This window comes from Anser brachyrhynchus (genome assembly GCF_964034855.1).
Source record: "Anser brachyrhynchus genome assembly, chromosome: 2".
In the NCBI taxonomy this organism is placed as follows: Eukaryota; Metazoa; Chordata; class Aves; order Anseriformes; family Anatidae; genus Anser; species Anser brachyrhynchus.
Genome location: NC_137695.1, coordinates 62,982,161 through 63,004,381, shown reverse-complemented (window position 1 = coordinate 63,004,381; position 22,221 = coordinate 62,982,161). Strand labels below are relative to the sequence as shown.

The following is a 22,221-nucleotide window of genomic DNA, read 5'->3' as shown; positions in this document are numbered from 1 at the left end:
ACTCTATGAAAGTTAAAGAGTTTCCTGGCTTACTGGTGGTTTTTGGTGTACATTTTATCCTTGGGGGAATTGCCTATCACTTCAGCTATAGGCTTCAGAATTCAACTGATGAATATTTTGCGTGCCTGTGTTCAAATAGTGATGTTAACAAATCATACAATTCATAGCTTTATGGATACTTACAGGCTTGCTGTAGTCCTTAATAACGCTTCATCTTTTTATTTCTTTAGCAAGAACAAGCAAGTTATTTTTTTAAAGTACTTGCAACTTTTCTCTGTCGTCAAACTTTAGAGTGGAAAAGCTATATCAAGTACAATGATGTTGTGGTTTTAAAGTATTAAGTTGCCTAAGAGTCTAAGGAAGGATGTATGACTGTGAGTGAAAGTCTGTGGTGCAGCATTATTAACATGCTAAAAAGAAAAGTTTTGAGGAAAGAAATACTTGCTTCCTGAAGGATGCTCGAGGACAATTTCTAATGCTGTTCATTGAAAAATTGGCACTGATTTCAGTGGTTAAGCAGGCTTGATCTCTGCTCTTGCATGAGATCTAAAACAAACTGAAAGATTCATCTGAAGGAAGATTTTGTATGGCCAGCCTTTATACTTTAATAAGTAAAAACCTTTATAGTTTAATACTTTGATAATTATTTAAAGATATTTGGAGCATTGGTAAAAGCAAATAAATGAAGCTTATCATATGTTCTTAGATCAGCTGAGTACTGAATACGGGCAGTAGTCCACCTCAGAACTTTTTGGAGCCCAGATGGGATGTGTAGACCGTAAGATTACACTGTGAAAAGCTGTCAGGTCATATGTGGGTCTTGCAAAGTGCTGTAATCTTATTTCCTTGCATGACTGACTTTTTGACGTTACCCTACAACAGGATAAAAGTTAAAGGTGTTGATCCATGCGCATAGTTGCTTGCTGTTCAACATGATGCAGATACTTTCTGTAACAGTAGTGTTGGTGTATGCTCTAGAATTCAGGTGACTTTAAACTCATTTAATCTTTTGGCTTCCATTACATCCCTGACAATGTTTCATGATGGAATAACACATTGGATGAGGAATTATTCACTTAAAAAAAAATACAGATAAAAAGTTCTTTGCCAATGTTGTGGGCTGCTCTCTCTTTTTTTTTTTTCCTGTAGAACTCATGTTTTCTTATTTTTGTACCTTAGCCTATCTTCTACACCTTTGGTCATCTTCTGAGATTTGTCTGTAGTTTCCTACATTAGTAGGTAGATGTATCTATTTTTATTTTCCTTTTCTTTTTAAGATTTGATAGTCTTTGTACATAAATGATTGGAACAAATGTATACTTATTAATTATTGTGAGTAGCTATGGAAATTTATCAGTTGCCCCTTTTTTAAATCTAACATTAAGTAAAAAATGCTTTATAAGAAAATGTGTCCAAATATGGTTCAGTGTTGAGAGGTCCTTGATAAAAATGAAGAATATGTATAAACAATTAGGAGAAATTTTCAAGATGTTTTCAATAGAAAAAAATATTTTATTTGGTGGTGTGTTTGGTGCTATTGACTTCAGCAGAACATATTTAATTAAATTGAGAATCTGGCAATAAGTTTTTATACTATAACTTAAGCAGTGTTCTGATTAGTTGTCATCTGAAAACAAGAACAAATTTGATCATTTTACCAGGAAGCTGAATCTTTGATCTGGAAATTGTACTGTTAGTTACGTTACTGAATCCGTGCTCGTAACTGCTGGTTTCTTTCAGCCTCTCAAGTTCATAAAGAACATTTTTTGTTACAGTGCTATTATCAGTAGCAGAAGTCAGTTGTAAATTTTAAGACATGGTTTAACTGTTGTCGTATTCTACTTTTTTATGCCTGAGAAATCTGTTGATTTAAATGGGTTGGTGCAGGTTATGCTAATGGTATGGCTGTAATGAAATAGGATCTTGTGTAGTCTGAAGTACTAAACAAACCAGCCAGAGCGGCATTACTGGACCTGGTGCTCACCACTGTGAAGAGCTCATTAAAGAGGTTAAGGTTGGAGGAAGCCTGGGTTGCAGTGATCCTGCCGTGGCTGAGTTTGTGATCTTGAGGGATATGGCCTAGCTAAGAGCAAAGTCAGGACCCTGAACTTCAGAAGAGCCAACTTCCAGCTGTTCAAAGAATTAGTGGATGAGATCCCATGGGACATGGTCCTTAGGGACAGAGGATCTGATCAGAGCTGGCAACACTTTAAAGATATTTTCCTTTGGAGCTCAAGAGGTCTATATTCCCGTATGTAATAAATCAAGCAGGAAAGGTCGGAAACTGGCATGGCTGAACAAGGACCTGCTGGTCAAACATAGGCAAAAGAAGGAAATGCACAGATGGTGGAAACAGGGCCATGTGCCCTGGTAAGAGTACAGAAATACTGTCCGGACGTGCAGGGATGGGATCAGGAAAGCCAAAGCACTGACAGAACTAAACTTGGCGAATGATGCAAAGGATAACAAGAAGGGGCTCTACGGGTACATCAGCCACAGAAGAAAGACTAAGGAGAGTGTAGCACCTCTGACAAATGAAGATGGAGAGCTGGTAACAACAGATGAGGAGAGAGTAGAGGTACTTAACTTCTTTCCCTCGGTCTTCACTAGTGGTGAGGCTTCCCACATCTCTCGAGTCTCCAAACCTCTAGGTGGGAGCTGAGGGAGCAGAGTCCCTCCCACTGTAAGCAAAGAGCAAGTTCGGGACCTCCTGATGAAACTGAACAGGTACAAATTTATGGGGCCTGATGCCATGCATCCCAGAGTCCTCAGGGAATTGGCTAATGCGGTCACCAAGCCACTCTCCATCATATTTGAAAACTCCTGGCAGTCAGGTGAAGTCCCAAGTGACTGAAAAAAGGGAAAAATCACTCCCATTTTTCAAAAGGGTAGAAAGGAATACCTGGGAAACTACAGACTGGTGAGCCTCCCCTCTGTGCCTGGAAAGATTATGGAACAGATCCTCCTGGAGGCAATGTTAAGGCACATGCAAGACAAGAACGTGATCAGAGACAGCCAGTATGGCTTCCTCAAGGACAAATTGCGCCTGACCAGTCTGGTGGCCTCCTATGATGGAGTGACTGCATCAGTTGACAAGGGAAGAAGACTGATGTCATCTGTTTGGACTTGTGTAAGGCTTTTGACATGTCCCATATGACACGTTAATATCTAAATCGGAAAGATATGGATTTGAAGGGTGGACCACCCAGTTGCTAAGGAATTGGCTCGATGGCTGCACCCAGAGAGTGGTAGTCAATGGTTCCATGTCTGGGTGGAGGCTGGTGACGAGCGGTGTCTCTCAGGAGTCTGTCTTGGGATTGTTGTTTTTCAATATCTTCATCAATGACCTAGACGATGGGATTGAGTGCACCCTCAGCAAGTTTGCAGATGACACCAAGCTGAGTGGTGCAGTAAGTACAACAGAAGGAAGAGATGCATTCAAAGGGACCTGGACGAGCTGGAGAAGTGGGCCCATGTGAACTGCATAAGGCTCAACAAGTGCAAGGTGCTGCACCTGGGTTGGGGCAGTCCCAGACATGAGTACAGACTGGGAGAAGAACTTATTGAGGGCAGCCCCATGGAGAGAGTTTGGGAGTTCTGGTGGATGAAAGGCTCAACGTTAGCCAGCAGTGTGTGGAGAAGCCCAGAAGGCCAACTGCGTCCTGGGCTACATCAAAAGAGGTGTGACCAACAGTTGAGGGAGGTGATTGTTCATTTCTGCTCTGCCCTTGTGAGGCCCCACCTGGACCTGGAGTACTGCATCCAGGTCTGGAGCCCCCGGCACAAGAAAGATGTGGACCTGTGAGAATGAGTCCAGAGGAGGGCCACACAGATGATCAGAGGACTGGAGCACCTCTCATATGAAGAAAGGCTGAGAGAACTGGAGTTACTCAGCCTGGAGAAGAGAAGGCTCCAGGGAGACCTCATTGCTGACTTTCAATATTTGAAGGGGGCTTATAAAAAGGATGGAGAAGAACGCTTTACTGGGTTAGATAATAGGACATGGGGGGATGCACTTAACCTAGAAGAGGATAGATTTAGACTAGACATTAGGAGGAAATTCTTCGCTGTGAGGGTAGTAAGGCACTGGAACAGGTTGCCAAAAGCTGTGGATGCACCATCCCTGGAGGTGTTCAAGGCCAGGTTGGATGGGGCCTTGGCCAACCTGATCTAGTGGGTGGTGTCCCTGACTATGGCAGGGGGGTTGGAGTTAGATGATCCTTAATGTCCCTTCCAACCTGAGCCATTCTTGGAGGCCTGTAGCTAGCGGTGTCCCCCAGGAGTCAGTACTGGATCCAGTCCTGTTCAATTTATTCCTCAGTGATCTGGATGATGGAACAGAGTGCACCCTCAGCAAGTTTGCTGATGACACAAAGCTCAGAGGAGTGGCTGATACCCCAGAGGGCTGTGCTGCCGTTCAGAGGGACTTCAATGGGCTGGAGGGTTGGGCTGAGAGGAACCTCATGAATTTCAACAAGGGCAAGTGCAGGGTCCTGCACCTTGGGAGGAATAACCCCAAGCTCCACCACAGGCTGGGGGCTGACATGCTGGAGAGCAGCTCTGCAGAGAGGGACCTGGGAGTCCTGGTGGACAGTAGGCTGACCATGAGTCAGCAATGTGCCCTTGTGGCTAAGAAGGCCAGCGGTATCCTGGACTGCATTTGGAAGAGTGTTGCCAGCAGGTCAAGAGAGGTGATCCTCCCCCTCTACTCAGCCCTGGTGAGGCCACACCTGGGGTGTTGTGTCCAGTTCAGAGCTCCTCAGTACAAGAGGGACATAGAATTACTGGAGCGAGTCCAGAGGAGGGCTACACAGATGAGAGGACTGGAGCACCTGTCATACGAGGACACGCTGAGAAAGCTGGGCCTGTTTAGCCTGGAAGAGAGAAGACTGAGGGGAGACCTCATTAATGTGTATAAATATCTGAGGGGCATGTTGAGAGGATGGAGCAGGTCTCTTTTCAGTAGTGCCCAGCGACAGGACAAAAGGCAATGGGCAAAAACTGAAGCACAGGAGGTTCCGGATGAATATAAGAGTGCATTTCCTTACTGAGGATGGCAGAGCACTGGAACAGGTTGCCCAGAGTGGTTGTGGGGATCTCCTTCTCTGGAGATACTCAAAACCTGCCTGGATGCCATCCTGCGCAATGTGCTCTAGGTGATTCTGTTCTACAGGGGTGTTTGACTAGGCGATCTTCAGAGGTCCCTTCCAACCCTGCCCATTCTGTGGTTCTGTGAAGATTCTATGATGATGCCACCACTTCAGGTAACCAAGAGATACTGTTTGTTTCTACCATCCTCCTTGGACAGCCAATAGCTGATGAGGTTCCTGATATTCTTTAAACAACTCTTGATTTCTCGTGCACGTTTGCAATTACTTGGGCCAATTTCCTCATGCCCAGGCTCTTTTTCACCTTCCCAGGTGATAAGTTGTTCCCCAGATTCTTGTTGTGTCCTCCTTGACGGCTTCTTCAGGATGTCTCTGGTGCTCAGGTGTCCAGCTGCAAGTCAAGGACATCCGTGGCTCCCAGGCGCAGTTCCTAGGCTGATGCTGGGCTCCCGGCCTGGACTCCAGCCTGGAAGATGTTGCTCCCATCAGTGTGGAGCAGCCATCTCACGTCAGCATTTTCTCACAATAGCCACGTTACCTCCGTAAGCAGTGCCACCAGGGGCACCCCAGGAGCTGGGTGATGTCACCCCAGCGTCACTGTCAACCTGTGGCCTCACAAGAGGCAGCTGGCCATAAGTGTCTTGAACATCCAGCCTGTGTTCAGTCTGGTTGGTGGCACTCAAGAGGTTGAGGTCCCACTGCTGGAATGCGAGAGGTGAAGGTGTTACTGGTGGAACGTGAGACGTCAAAGTTCCTCTTGTGGCACAAGAGACATCAAGGTCCTTCTGGGTGGTAGGTGAGGCATACGGGTCCTTCTGCTGGAACTCAAGACATCGATGTCCTTTTGCTGTAACATGAGACGTCAACGTCCTTCTGGGGGCACGTGAGATGCTGAGATCCCTCTGGTTGCAGGCAAGTTATCAAGGTCCTTCTGGTGGAGTGCAAGGCGCTGAGGGGCTGCTGGTGGGCTGTGAGTCTTTGAGATTCTGCCAGCGACCGGCAAGGGAGGTGCTGAAGACCTGAGGCGGTTGATACCTGCTTGACATCAAATCAGTGTCCCGGGGAGGACAGGCATCTCCATGCTGGAGCAGCCGCGGACACCATGAGCCAGCCATGCCAGGAGCTGCCAGCGGAGGCCCCAAGAGAAGAGACCTGCACCATCTGCTTGGGCCCGCTGGCCGACGCAGCACGGCTGGACCCCTGCAGGCACTCCTTCTGCAGGGACTGCATCCAGCCCTGGGCTGCTCACAGAGCCACCTGCCCGCTCTGCTGCCAGCCCATCATTGCCATCGTGAGGCTGGTGCCGCGCCCCATGTGGGATGCCTCAGCCTGCTGGCCCCGGGGAAGGTTCCAGCACAATGTGGAGCCGGCGCGGCGGCGGCAGCAGCAGCAGCGACGGCAGAGCCCCTCCACTTGCCGGTCCCGCAGCGTCTCGCCCAGGCACAGGGACCGCAGCCCCTCCATGCACTGGGAGCAGGACGGGCGCAGACGGACCCGGTCCCCACTGAATGCCAATGCTGTGGACGCGTTGTGGCTGCGCAGGGTCCAGCAGGAGAAGCCGGGGGCTGGTGACCATGCAGGCCGCCAGGCTGGGCCTGGCATTTTTAAGAAAGAATAAAAAATAAATCCTAAAAAGCAACTGAGTTGGAATTCATTTGGGGGATGGGAAATTATCATGGGATTGGGTCACTGGGTGAGGGCAGCAGCCGTAAAGGTGACCATGCCCTAGCAGGAAAAAGACTGACAGAAAAAGTCTTCTGAACCTAGGGCAGAAGCAGATGCTTGTCGGCCTGAGGAGTGCCAGCCTGGGAGCCGTACCACAGGGCGCAGTCCTTCAAGAGTGGACTGCTCCAGCATGGGCTGCTCATCACAGAGCAGCACAGGAAGCTTCTCAGACAGAAGGAGCCCTGTTTGGGCTAAAAATCAGGCCAGTTTTATACTATTATACCTCTTACCAGTAAGAAGGCATAGGACAAGGGGGGGATGGTCTTAAACTAGAAGAGGATAGACTAGGCATTAGGAGGAAATTCTTCACTCTAAGGGTGGCGAGGCACTGGAAGAAGTTGCCCAGAGAAGCTGTGAATGCCCCATCCCTGGAGGTTTTCAAGGCCAGGCTGGATGGGGCCTTGGCAAACCTGATCTAGTGGGTGGCATCACTGCCTATGGCAGGGGGTTGGAGTTAGATGATCCTTAAGATCCCTTCCAACCTGAGCCATTCTAAGAAGTAATACAAGGACTGTATATGGTCATGGTTTGTAACTGAGTGTGGGGATTGATTAAAGTTGCTTCTTATTTGCCCAAATTTCTATCTTATATACAAATGAACAGTACAATTGGAACCGTTCCAGTTTTGCAACAGGAAATTTAGAAATGAGTTTTTTCTTTGTTAGAATTAAGATATGTTTACAGAAGACAATGTATCTAGCCAAAACTCTGAAAAACCTCAGTTTTGGATACACTATTAGAACTTTTTGAAAAATTTTCAAATTGTAATGATCAACAATTTATGCTTGTTGAGTCTGAGATCACATGATGTCCTATGAAAAGGTAATTTTTTCTATTAATTGATACATTTGGTTTTTAATACTATACCTTGTCTATGCTCCAAATTGACTTACAAATAACTTTTATATAAAAAGAAAAGGACACAAAGTTTTGTTCATCAAATCATGTAAGCACATGGTTTGTATGCACCGAAATGTAAGCACCGAATTTAGTGGAATTTAGGTTAGACTTTCTGAATTGCTGTAAACCATTGTGTTGCTGTAAACTGTTTTGGCTAGTAAACCTAAATTGCCAGCTTTGTGTTCCTACGTGTATGTGTCATTAATACGCAATAGCTCAGAACAAGTTACCAGGCAACTGAACGCTTCAGCTATGCAGGAGGCACAAGAACCTGGTCTGTTCCTTTCAGTCAGTGGAAAAGTACAGATCCTCCTGTGACCTCAGTTACTCTAACATAAGGATAGGGATATTTTTCTATTCCTCTCACAATGGGAGAAAGACCAGGTGTGTTTATGCAGTCTACCAGAATCACTGTCCTAAGGTTCTTATGTTTCTGAAACAGTTTTAAAAATGTAATTTAAAAACTAATGTAACCCGAGGCAAAGTTCAGGAGTCTCATTCTTGCAAGTTACAAAATAACTATACAACTCTGTAGACTGTACTGAGAATGGTTATCTTGTTTGTGATGTATTTTAAAGTTTCAGTTCCAGTGTATTACACCCTTCTGCTGATCCTACTGCCTTTGTTTGCTAGCAGCATCTAGCAACAGACAGTGAATATTCATTTCAAGACACTGTGCCAGTGTTTTAACTATTGTTGCAGATATTGTTTCAATGGATTGCAACTAACATGCAATCTATCAAAAAAAAAACAAAAACAAAAAAACACAACCTTTTCCTACTACTGCATTATTATTATTATTATTATTATTATTTATTATTATTATTTATCTGGAAGAATGTTTCTGTACTTCCCTTCCTTCTAGGTGGCATGTTGATCTGAGGTAGCTTGCTACTGTGGAGTCCTCGGCCTATCCAGTTGCACATTACTCCTCCTAGATCTTGTGTAATTGCAAATGTGTATTTACATGTATACTTACTAAACCATAATGCTTATTTAGATTAAAATGCAGCTGGTGTGGAGGTAAGCTATTTTGCTAGTTATGGTACTTGGCCTCTATCAGTTGTTTTACTATCTAATAAATACCTGATGACAGAGAAGGTGAATATCAGAAAGTAGATGGCTTAGACTCTGTAAAAGAAATGGTTTTAGTGTGATTTATGAGAACAGAATTTTGAAAAAAGAATTTACATGCTGATTACAGTGATCCGTTGGGCTAATGTTTTTCAAGTAACTAAGGTATTTAATTTGAATGCTGTTTATGTTAATTGGCTTACTTATGAGTAATCTTCAACTGTGCATAATAAAGGAATGAATTTGCATGTGCACATGTGCATATGCATACATAGTTATAAGCACACAGCTGGGGATGATGCTTTTGTGTGGTGATCATAGAAATACACAAAGTGATGGCAACAGGGAGAGAACATTTAAAGACAATCTAGTGTTTCATAGTGTAAAGGTGAACAATAGACTTTCTGTATCATTCTTGACAAATGGTTGTATAATTCTTAAAAATTTTCCTGTATTGCTTTTTCAGTTTGTAAAGTGCAAGATAATTTAAGGCCATTATTCCATGTGTAGTGGATGTACACAAAAACTTGTTTTTATAGCTGCTAAGTAGATATTTAAACATTATTATTTCTCTTCAGTCTTGCCCTTTCTAGGTTAAGCAGCTATTTTTCAAGTTATACTTTGAGGTCAGGCTCTTGTAGATTGAGCACTTCCTGTAAACTGTAAATACTGGAGGGATTATCAGAATGATCAGCAAACAGGGTTTCTTTGAAATCAGTAGGGAAGAAAGCTGCACCAGTTTGTCTGTGTTCCTTAATACCAAAGGTCTTTCTCACATTTATTGATCCTACTGCATTTTCATCCTTGCTTAGGGTCAGTTAATGACTGGACCAAAGTGTCACATCTTTGAAAACTGCTTGTGACTATGGAAAAGAGATTTATTGACTTCCTAGGATAATAAGTACCCACTGAAGAAATTGTAGGCTGCTCATCTCTAAGTAAAAGCTGCTGTTAGGAACGTGTCACTGGAAAATAAAATAGAACTGAGCCCCTTGGGACAGAAATGTGTTTATGAATCCTACCGTGTAGTGCTATGTAACATTAATCAAGATATAGTGACTTTTTTACCATCTAACAAACAGGTTGTATGCTAAAATGATGTTTGTTCTAGGTAATTCTAGTCAGTCTCTCAGAGCAATAGATCTGCTCTGCAAATGAGGAAAAAGTGGAGCTAAATGTTGAAACAATAAGGGCTGTTTTTTTTTTTTTCTCCCCATTTTAAAATTAGTATAGCAAAGCCTATAGAGTTTTCACATCTGTAGCAGCCTCCTTCACTTACTTATTAGCATATTAACAGAACAGAGTCTGTACTTTTTCCTTCCGTATGGCATTTGAAAGAAAGTATTGGTTGCATTGTTTACTTGTTTCAAGGGAAAAAAAAAAAAACGAAAAAAAAAAAAACAAGGGATGTTGATCAAATGCAACTGTAGAAAACACATTGCTAAAGCAATTTAGAATCTTCCTTTTTTTATACTCAGAAAAAAAATCATACCATAAAAGAAATGCTTTAAGGATTAGGCTATGAAATTATTTTGGTTTCAGAAAACACTTTAGAATAATAAATGGAATGCAGCTTTACAGAAGAAGTAATTTTCTCAGCACTTTAAAATGAGGTAAAATAGCTGTCTGCAAGTACATGTTTAAACAGAAGATATTCACTTGGTCCCTCCATGATTCTTTCCATGGCCTTCCAAGGGAGAAGTCTGACTGCATGAGCCCAAGTTGAATATGTTATAGAAAAAAAATGATCTGCTTTGCATGCTGAGATTGTTCTGAAATGATGCAAAACCCAAATATGAGAGATATGATCTCATGTTTTTTTGGTTACTGTTATGTATATGTATAATTTGTACATACAAACAGACAAATCCTTCTGTGATTTAAAAAGTCTGTTTAACTGCATAAAGGATGAATGTGCCCTGTGATTAGTTTCCTATATTGCTGCAGATAGCCAATGCTTTAATAGGGAAATCCTAATAATTGTAAACAATTAGTCATAATGTCAAATGTAAATGTATTATTATTATTTTTTTTATCAAGGCCAGTCCATTAATTTTTTTTATGTTAGGAGCTCTTCCGTAATAATCTATTTCTCATTGTATGGGATAGACAATGAAATAATTTCTTGAAATACCTAGAAGGAAATGTTGAATGAGATAAGAGAATGGGTTTGGAAGTATGGATTGTGTTCTGGCTCACAGAGGAAAGCACTGTTTTGGTTATGATACCAAAATATTTCTCTTCCAGATCTGTAAATCCCTGGCAGTAATTATTTCACTTAGAAGCTTAGAAGATCTTGGCAAGTTAATTTCAACCTCTTAATAATGGCTGCTTAGCTAACATGATATTCCATCTGTGTGGCCTAGATTAGCTTAGATATCTCTATTAAAGACAGCAACTGAACCAAAAGTTTTTTTTCATGTGTCCTGGCTATCAGAAATACTTAGACTAAGCAAGTTGGCAGAGGTTTGAATTTACATGTCTACCAAAGCTTGTAATCACCTGCTTAATGTTTTAGAGCAAAAGAAACCCTGCTGGATTCAAGTGAGACCATGCTTTGTGAAACAACGCATCTGGTTTCAGTACACTCAACGCTAGTTTAGAAATGGTGTACCAGCATGATAAAAAGCAGTGACTGTATGCGAAATAGCTCTTCTGATTTTTTTTCATGAAAAATTTTTGAATGAACAATTTGTCCTGGCAGATTCTGTGGTGAATCATGTTATTTCCTCCCCCATGTAGCACAAAACCCGAATATTTTTAAAGTTTTTTTTTTTTTAATCCTATGTTCAGTTTGAAAGCTATTGTGAATCTAATGTATGCCATAACACAGAATGTTTAGTAGGTTAAAATGGATGTTTCATGACAATAGAAGGAACAAGTGATGCCTGGCATGGAATTATAATTTACACCAAAACTGTGGCAGTAGAATTTTGCCAGGAAGTATCTGTAACAAAACTCCACAACACTGTCAAATTACTTTTTTCTTCACAAGTGAAGATGTGAATTTTCATGAAGACTTAGCTAAATGAAATATGTAAGGAATGAACAACCTTTATTGAATGCAAAATTGCTAGTATTAATCTGAGTTCAAATTTCCATATACAATTACACTGTGCCTATTCTGAGATTTCAGACTGGATAAAAAAGGAAAGTTATTATTATTATTATTTTTTTTTTTTTCACAGAAAGTCAACAGGTGCTTTTTTGAACATGTGTAGTGAAAGAGCATATACATTCTGCTCTAATTTTAAATTAGAGGTTTATGTGAACACTGGGGGCAGCTATAAAAAGTGAAATCCTTTATTATATCCTGCTAAATTCACCCATGCTGTTAAGCCTTGTAAATAGTTGAAATCTACAACAAATGTAAAGCTAATAGCTTCCTCTTCCAAAGGTTTAATTGTACCGTGGGGAAAAGTTGCTTCCCTTTAGGATTAAAAGAGAACTACTTTTAGGGATAATAGCTGTATATAATATAAACTTCTCTGTCTTATGCTAGCTGTAGTTACTGTGCTAGCTTGGAAAAGGAAAAGATAATAAAATTCAGTGGGTTTCCTCCACTGACCAAAATGATGTGAAAGAGTAAGTTTAAAAGAGTCTTAGCTCCCCATAGCAATATTTTCTATCTCATCTTAAACATTTAGCTGAAACTACGCTACTGTTCTGTGATGAGCTCTGGTTCTCCTTTGCACTCCTGATGGGGTCAAGGTAAAAAACTCTCATAGTGGAACGTTGGTCAGAGCTGTGAATTTGAACTTCCTCAGGAAAAAAACTGTTTTAATCTGTGTTCCTGCTTAACAAATTAGATGACACACTTCTTGCTAGTGATTTTATATTTCTTTTCTCCATTTGTCTATTTACTTTTCTAACATGCTGGAGCCTCCCAAAGGATGGGATGGTATCACGAGCACTCAGGCACACCATATCCACGTTGATTCAAATAATTGGCATGTGCTTGTTAGGCTGCTGGTGCCTATAAAAAACATTTTGCTATGGCAATAGTCCCAAATGACAAAGTGGATAGGTCTGCCAGTTTAATTAAGCCTCTCTTTTATTGCTGCTTTCCTCAGCCCAGCCCTCATCAAGCTTATATAGGAAAAAAATCGAGTAATGGGGCAATCATGAAATCGACATGTTAGTGGGTTTTAAGGCGAGATGAATTTTTTTTTTCCAAGTAATTGCTAAGTCAAGCTTAGTACCATTGTTATTAATTCTGGACATTATTAGAGATGAACAAAAATATGTTTTGGCTGTACAAGTACAGAAAAGTACCTGAGTTTCTATGTTCTACTCATACTGGATACATATTCATATATGTGTATGCCATTATCCACTCACTTAGCTAGTTATTAGTATTGTTTGAGCCTGCTTGTGCAAAACTTCAGATGACATGGTGCTGGGTGCTGTAAATGTTTGAAGAAATGGTTAGTGCTGACATTCCGAACTTGCAGAAAAGACCCACCATCTTGAAATACTACTTTTCAAATCCACTAATATTAACAGTGCCGTCTAATCAGAATGTTGTCTTATGTCATTTTCTTTTAATGTTATAGTGTAAGATTAAGATGATACTTCATGATTTTAATAGATATTCCACAAAGAACTAGAAGCTCAGGAAGATAAAAATATAAAAGCTTTATTCTAAAATATACATTTCTTGAGGAAAACATGCAATGACAAAACATATGTGCATATATGGTATGTTTGCACCTCTTTGGCTATTTACCTCTCTACTCTCAGTTCCCCAAAGTCTTCTAAACATTTTAATGTGTCTTACACACTAAAATTATTAAAACACGCATGGTATTTAAAATAATTAAAATACATGCACACTACCATGTGTGTAGTAATTTGTGTTCTGTCTGAAATTCCATATGCAGGACACTGATTTATTTCCTTTTATCCAAGCATCAGGTAGCTACATGAATAAAAGAGTATCTCAGATCTAAGAGATGCAATATAGACTGCTTGTTAGCAAATATTTATTACTTAAATCTATGCAGGTGTGTTCTTAGGGGATTATGAATCTGATCTCATGAGTATTATATGCATATAGGTAAGAGCTCACAGCTATTTGTGCTGGAGGAAATGATCGTTCATTCTTAACATTTTAGATCATTGCTTCTGGATTTAACACAACTGAATTTAATAGCACAGATATGGATCAGATGTTGCAGGACAATGAATATGCAAAATATAAAATTAGTAATTTACTGCCTAAGAGTCAGCCTGAAGCATCAGAAGATGCTGTTCAAAAAATCCCTTTTGTTGTCTAACTGCACTTGTTTGCATAAATGGCTATTTTTTTTATTTTTTTTTTGAATTCTCCAGAACTGCCCCAATTTACCGTACTAAATACCATACTAAAATCTGGTATTTTTTCAAAAAACACTTCCAACAGCAGTAAATGTTCTAAACAAGTATATTTAAGTTGCTTGGTCCATGAGAGTACAAACATTTGCCTTCTTCCAAATCATTCAGACCTACCAAAGAAATCTTCTGAAATGCTGGCCATGGTCTATAAATAGTCACTTAGAAAGTTTTCTGTGCAAACAAAATTGAGCAAAGAATTTAATCCATGTGAACAGACTCTGTTTTCTGAAAAACTTAGTGTAATTCATTGCATAACTTTTGAGTGTTAAAGATGGCTAGCTGAGAGGTAGCGATGCTATGAGGATATACGGTCCAGGGAAGCGGTGAGGTCAAGAGGGTTTGTTGCTGTTAAATAGCATAGCTTGTAGGTTTGCTGCTGAGTCTCAAGGTTGATTGTGCAGGGGGGGAACCACTATCCTACAGGTGGAAGATGTGGTTTCTGTGCTTTAGGAGAGAAAAAAAGCAGCAGATGGAGCAAGGTTGCAAAGGTCGAATCCATGCTATGTCACAGCCCTGGCTTTGCTGCTCAAAATTCTGTTCAGTCAGGTATCTGCTGCTATGCTGTTTTAGTACTTCTTTGGATAGCTGTAATTAAAACGGATGGGCTGCTGGTGGGGAGGACATGAGTGCACTCTTCTCCCTGCCATTGTTCTTCCTCCCCCACCCTTGTTCTTCAGTTGCTGCGCAGTGCTCCTCTTCCTGCCTCTGTATCACGGGCACACATCGACGTCATGTGTCTGCTCGTCCTGCTCTGCCTGCTGCCACCACGGATAAAATGTCACAGCTGATGACAGCAGGCTTGCTACCTGACCGAGGGAAGGGCATCCACATGCGGCTCACATCTCCCCTCTGGGCTGGCAAACGTTTGTGTGTGCAGGCAGGGGACGACCCTGGCAGCTGACTGGAGGGAGGCAGGTATCTTTCATGTCAACTAGCTGCTCCACGAACTCGTGAAACCTCATTTCCTGCCAGTCTGTGACCTGAGTTTAGTGACTGATGCCTGATAAGAAAGAAGTTAATGCTGCAGTCTTTCCTGCAGTGAGGGTGGAGGCATTAGTCATTTGTTCCCACAAATCTTTTCATGAAACTTGCATTAGCTTTGCAACTTAGAGCGCTTTAGTCCTTAAACTAATTTGTTTGAATGTAAGGAGTTATAAAATGATGAGGAAGTCAGTGATCCTGTACTTTTTCTTTAGGCTGATATAGAGCAACTGAAATCATTTCCAGCAGAGCTGGGGTCTTGTACTGGGACAGACCCTCGTTTCATCCTCTTTGCATTTCAGAAAAATAATGAACTCTCAGCCCTTAACCGTGCAATAGTTGCTCCAGGCATCACATTGGCATCGTGACTGTAAGGCAGATTTTAGCTGATGATTCACCCAAACCGACTGCTTGTCATGTACCCTCCCTAAAATACAAGATGCCCCAAGTCAGATACAAGTTTTATATTATTTTTCAGACTTGTACAGGCTTTTTCAGACCTGTACCATGTCCGGGGACTGTGTAGTAGGTGTCTGAAGGGAGTGTATGGAAATCCTGGATTGTGTGTGTTGCTATGAGGAAAAAATGCATAGTATCATGTAGTTAAAGAAAGAATTCTAGTACCTATGTGCAATTTGGCTTCATGTTGGTCTAGCAAGTTTAATTCTGGCATTTTTAAAGAAGTTGTGCCTGTGTTCTACAGTACAACATTAGTACTTTTGCTCCTTCAATTTAAAGTAGTTATCTTGTGAAAAATGAGTATTTAAATAAAACAGACTTTTCCTCCACGCACACCAAAGCTGACAAGAATGGGGAAATACAGTTGTTGTAGAAGCGAGGCTAATAGCCGTCTCTGTCCCTTCTTTGTATGCTTATGAAAAGTCTCTTATGGTTGAGCAGCATCCCTGGAGAGCAAGATGTGTTATCTACCCAACGTGCTGCTTGCACTGAAGCTGTCTTCACTGCAAGGAGAGTCAAGAAGGAAATACAGGCGGAAGCATGGAGCAAGCATAATGAACCGAAAGCATGGGGTTAGAGTGGACAGCCTGTGTGCGCCTGCATTCTTGCTTTTTGAAGCATTAGTGGCACTGTTTTTGTCCTGGAAAGCACCGCCCTAGCAAAAGAAATTCCCATTCACAGTTTGTTACGTCAGCGTTGAGCTGCCTCGGGATCTTGCTGTAACAGCGTGACAGCAGACGTGAGAACCAGGCTGCTGCTGGCAGTTTGGAGGAACAGACCTGCTTTGGGGAGCGGTGGGTTCTCTCCAGACAGGAGGAATCAGGATACCAGGCTGCAATTATTTGGCTTCCACTCCCAATGAAGATAGAGCTGGTTGTTACTTTTGTGTTGCTAATTGGTACCACTGAAGAAACAGAGAGGATGTGCTCTGGAAAGTGTGCCTACTGTCATTTTAAACACCTAAGTAAATACGTGTCACAGTTCCAATTGCTACAGTACTGAAGTGCCTGTAGAACTTACAGTGCCCTGGTGAAGTTTTATGATACCTATTTTACAGATACAAAATTAAAGTTAGTTTTGGAAATCTCCAGCAGCTGAGGACTGAGTCCAGATTGTGCAAGAGCTGTGCTAGTGATGCTGTTATAGTATTTGGTGATATTACAGAGGACACTGTGTAATTCTAAGCTACACATGCAGTACGGTCAGTGATGCTGTGACAGTATGGTTACAGAGGGGCAGAGCAGTTGAGGTTGGAAGGTGCTCCTGGACATCACCTCGTCCAGCCCCACTGCTAAAAGCAGGGCCAGAGGATGCCCAGGGCTGTCCACTCTTTACCACCGTGCCTGCCTTTCCCTCTGGTTATGCCGAGGTCCCCCTTTTGCTGTTCCCAAGAGCTAGTAACGCCTTTGAGCAGTAGTAAAGATTGCTAAATTTACCGCTGCTCCCTTAGGAAGCAGGCGAGGGGCAGCACAGGTGCCCCTTTGCAGCACCCGGGGCGCAGCCCCGTGCCTGGTGCGGCCGATGGGACGAGCTGGCGGGGTCCCCGAGCGGCGGAGGAGGCGGAAAGAGTCGGCGGGAGGTGCCGGCAGCCCGTCCTCGGCTCCTTCCTCCCTGCCTCCTCCTCCTCCTCCTCCCGCCTCTCCCCCGGGCAGCCGCGGAGCGCGCAGAGGGGAACCGGGCGGCCAACCCCCGCTAGCAAAGCCCCCATAACTTATCGCGGCGAGGAGCAAAACTCAAAGGGGGGCTTCTCCGGGGAGGGCAGCCGGGCTCGGAGCTGCCATGGGCTCCGGCACCTCGGCGCTGGGCCGGCAGCGGCGCAACCCGGGTCGTGGGGCCAGCGAGCCCCCCGCCGCGCCCCGCCGCGCCCCGCCGCCGCTCTCCGCGGTGCTGAAAGCCCGCCCGGCCAGCCCGAAGGAGGACGAGGAGGAGGAGGAGGAGGGGGAGGAAGAGCGGCAGCAGCCGCCCCTCCGCAGCCCCGCCGCCCGTGAGTATCCGTGCGGGGTGGGACTGTCCTCGCAGTCGGCTGGAACTAGAGGTGGTGGGTCCTGCATCCCCCCGGGGATGGGATATGGTGGGATGGGATGGGATGGGAAAGGGAAAAGAAAAGGAAAATGGAAAGAGAAAGAGAAAGAGAAAGAGAAAGAGAAAGAGAAAGAGAAAGAGAAAGAGAAAGAGAAAGGGAAAAGAAAAAGGAAAGGGAAAGGGAAATAGGGTCCCAGCGCGCCCCCCCTCCTTCACACCAAGGAGGCACGGGGGCTTGTGTAAAACACAGCACCATTTCCTTCCCAAGTGTGCTAAGGGAAGGGGCAGGGTTGATTGCAAGGCAGCATGCCACTGGAAGTTGAGTTAAACCTTCCACTTTTCTCACACAATCATCCGTGGATATCTTTAGGATGAGCAGTGAGCTTGGTAAGTGTCAGGAGTTTCTTCCTGGGATGTTGGCTGGTTGAAATTGCTCCCTCTGTGTAAAAAGTTATGCAGCTAAGATTTCCAGTCTTGCCGTTCATGCCTCTGCAAAAGTTTTTCTGTTGCCATCCTTCAGTTTCAGAGTAGTGCATCCCATTTTTTTGGTTGATTTAAAATGATCGGAGTATTTTATTTAGTCAGGAGTAACAACAACAACAACAACAAAAGTCTGGATGCTGCATTGCTTTAAAAATATTAAACAAGCTGCAAAGGAAGGCAAGGATATATCTCATATGTATAAGGTTTTATTTTCAAGGAAGTAAAGTAGTAAAGTTACATATTCAAGGAAGTAAATAAACTGCTTTTTACGCTGCTTAACATCAATTTTCTCTTGAATAAATACCTCCCATTACATTAGGAGATAGGTGATTGTATATATATATATGTTAACGAGGCTTGATTCATACCTCTCCTTTGTTGTTTCTACTCTTTAGATGACACAGAAAATAACATCAAATCAATGATTTAACAAAGCTTGTAGGTACTAATCTAACTAAATGGAAAGTGTGTCTCTTTGCTTTCAAATGCGGGGGCACTAGTAAGAAGTTTTGACCATGGAGACATTCTCCTTTCATAACTTTCTTCCTTTCTTCACATTTTATTATCTCCTGTTTATGACATTAAATAAGTTAGAGCAACTGTTTTTATGTCCCATCTGTTTCTTAGGTTACTGACTTATCAGTTACAAATTTTCATCTCAAACCCTGCAGTTTTGCCTTCAGTGCAATGCAGTTGATATATGATTGACCTTGTAATTCAAACATCACAGATTCAATAACTTCAATAATGTGGTCAGATCCTGAGATGTTGTAATCACCTGAAATAGATATAGTGGTTGATACTGACAATTTGCCATTTGGATTTACCTAATCATGCTTTCTAACTCTTTGCTCTACAAGAAAAAAAAAAAGTATGTATAGTGGAGCATGCAATATATTGGGCCCAATTTTCTTCTTCTTTACACTTGGGTTGAGATGCCATTTGCCTGGAATTTGAGTAGAAGGAATTACACTAGAATTAATTTGGCATTAAGATAGATTTTAGAACACTCATACCTTTTTTGTTTCTCTGAATAATTTATAGATTGTACAGATGTATAGATGTCTACAGATGTTAGCTGAGCAGCGTCAGATGTAATAGGGAATGGATTTCCTCACTTATGTTTTAAACCACATCATTAAACCTAGCATTGATGATTTACACTGTCTGCCTAACTAAACAATGAGACACGATAATGTGTTTTGAGATTGATTCAGTTTCATTGAAGGAGACTAAAAGACAGTCAGGAACTATTCGACGACTGGAATTTGCTTGCATTTGACTTAGAGTCTCCGTTTTGGCCTGGCTTAAATCTTTGGTGGGGCAGACTTGCATTGCTGTTGGGGAGTTTCTGGAGACACTGCTCCTCAAAGGTTTTATCTGGTACTTTCCTGAGCTGTGGAAACATGGTTACAGGAATGGTGGGAAATGAAATCCGCTATTTTGTTTGGTTCCCATCACAAACACCAAAGAAAGGATCTGAAAAAAAAATCCTTTGTTCAATCAATTGTTCAATCAGTTGATTCAATTGTTGAATCAACAATTCAATTGAGGTCCTTCCCTTCCTTCCCTGAGGAGAAGGACCTGGGGTTGTTGGTTGACAAGAACCTCAACGTGAGCCAGCAACATGTGTTTACAGCTCACAAAGCCAGCCATAACCTGGACTGCATCAAAAGCAGCATGGCCAGCAGGGCGAGGGAGATGATTCTGCCCCTCCACTCTGCTCTTGTGAGACCCCACCTGGAGTGAGGTCATTCAGCTCTGGGGCCCCCAGCACAGGAAGGACATGGATGTATTACAGCGAGTCCAGAGGAGGGCCATGAAAGTGATCAAAGGGCTGGAGCACCTCTCCTATGAAGACAGGCCGAGGGAGTTGGGGTTTTTCAGCCTAGAGGAGAGAAGGCTCTGGGGAGACCTTATAGTGGCCTTCCTGTACCTAAAGGGGGCCTACAGGAAAGCTGGGGAGGGACTCTTTGTCAGGGATTGGAGTGATAGGACGAGGGATAATGGCTTTAAACTAAAAGAGGGGAGATTTAGAAAATAATTTATTTCTTATATCTATTTTGTGAGGGTAATGAGGCACTGGCACAGATTGCCCAGAGAAGCTGTGGATGCCCCATCCCTGGAGGTGTTCAAGGCCGGGCTGGATGGGGCTTTGGGCAAACCTGGTCTGGTGGGAGGTATCCCTGCCCATGGCAGGGGGGGTTGGAACTGGATAACCTTTAAGGTCCCTTCCAACCCAAAACATTCTATGATCCTGAAATACCACAAGCACCAGCATACAGCATTTCCGCTTAAGGACATTTTCACTCAAGAGCAAAACGTATTTCAGTTAAAGTTTGCAAAATGGCTTCCAATGGTTTAAGTGATCTTAAGGACTAGTCTTTAAATCACAGTGTCATGAAGTTCAGGGTGAGACTCCATGATTGCATGGAAAATATCTATTTAGAGTGTGATAAAAGAATAAGAAAAAAAGCATAAATTAACAAAGCCTTAATTTATCCCTTTTGTTTATTATTATTATTATTATTATTATTATTATTATTATTATTATTATTATCTATTGTAAGGCCTCACCCTGTACAAGAAAATGGTTTATTCTGATAGAGTGCATCAGTGTGTCTAAATCATGAGTTACTAGCCACTTTGATCATACAAAATGAACATAGGACATGGCCAAGCCCTCATGAATTGATTAGTGCTAAAAACGTATGAATTAACTCTTTAACTCTTCTTTTCAAGCACTGGAAGTTTTTACTGAAAAACTTATTTGTATATCATGTAATCGATGACTGCTTTGGCTCCAACTGTGCCACTGATTTCACTGCTGTCTTTCGGTCAAACTCAGCTCCAGCAGTCACTATTTTCTCTGATACCTTCAGAGCCCTTTCCTGGCCCTCAGTCAAGGTCCTATAAAGTCCACATGAGGCAAGTGTTCTCTTTTCCAGGGCTAGCATGCAAACAAATATCCCATGTTGTCTCCTAGCAACCTGATAATCCTTTATAGAGCCCTCAGATGTTGAATAGCTGTTTCATGTCCAATCACAAAGGTTACACCTCCCACCTCCTCCATAAAGTGATGAGAGCTTGACACATTATCCGCAATGAGTATGAAGGGTGAGAGGACTCAGTGAGCTTCTTTGTTTCTCTGCCCAGGTGCCAAACATTCCCAGTCCTTAGAGTCAGAGATCATAGCAGTTAGGGAGGTTCTGATTAGTCATCTTTTGTTTCATGTAGTGTGGGAGTACATCAGTGACAGACATTTTGCTAGTGAAAAAGGTTGTGTAGAAATGTTAGTGTTCCTGGTAGCATGCTATCTGTAGTTAGTCTTGTTGAACTGTGATATATTTGTTTTGGATAGTTTTTTGGATATATGTATATTTTTAATACATAAAACTTCTTGTCTAATCTACAGAACACAGTATTAAGATAGAGTTGTGGTTACATATATGAGAACAATGGGCATCACTTTAAAGTTCTAAAGGCTAAAGGCCAGGTATAGGAAGGTACGGGATAGCTTTAGTGTCATTTTTTCATTCCTTGGACTTTGTGAAACTGTTAGCAACATCATTATCTCTATCAGCTCAAGGAGTGATTTATATCCAATACCATTGAGAAAACGGGAAGGGAAAGGAGCAAAAAGCTGGGGATGGCAGGGCATTTTGCCTTTTGAGAAATTTGAGCTGCAAGCATAAGCATGCAAATCAATTTCCTAAGGTCAGCAAAAATACTTCGAGCTTTTCATTTGACTTTTAAGGGAAAGGCATTCTTTTCATTGAGAGCTTTCAAGCTCTTCCTCTGTTAATAGGCAACATTTTGCTGGACACCTGTCCTTCTTTACATGCTATGTTGTTTGCATGGATTTCCGCTATTTTCTTCTTTTTTTCTCCTTCTTTACTTAATTTATGATCATTTTCTAAGATATCCAGAATGATATCTTATAATGAATGTAAATCTAAAGAAAGTGTCTGACTTCTGGCAATATGTGCATACAAAAATAGTTTAAAAATACATCTATATTAATTACTTTTGGTGCCTCAGAGCTCTAGTGCTGGCTGTTTATGGAAAAAAAGAATAATTTAGGAGGATAAAT

General features: G+C 42.2%; 1 protein-coding gene across 9 annotated transcripts in view; it reads left to right on the top strand.

Moving 5' to 3' along the window:
• The first annotated feature begins 62 nt into the window (after positions 1–62).
• Positions 63–22,221, top strand: part of PDE1C (phosphodiesterase 1C) — a 396,700-nt gene continuing 374,541 nt past the window's right edge. For all 9 annotated transcript variants that reach the window (XM_080582959.1, XM_080582939.1, XM_080582961.1 and 6 more), the window contains exon 1: positions 63–17,607. In XM_080582959.1, coding sequence (XP_080439085.1) covers positions 17,403–17,607 — 205 coding nt within the window. In that variant the 5' untranslated portion in view covers positions 63–17,402. The remainder of the gene's footprint in view (positions 17,608–22,221) is intronic.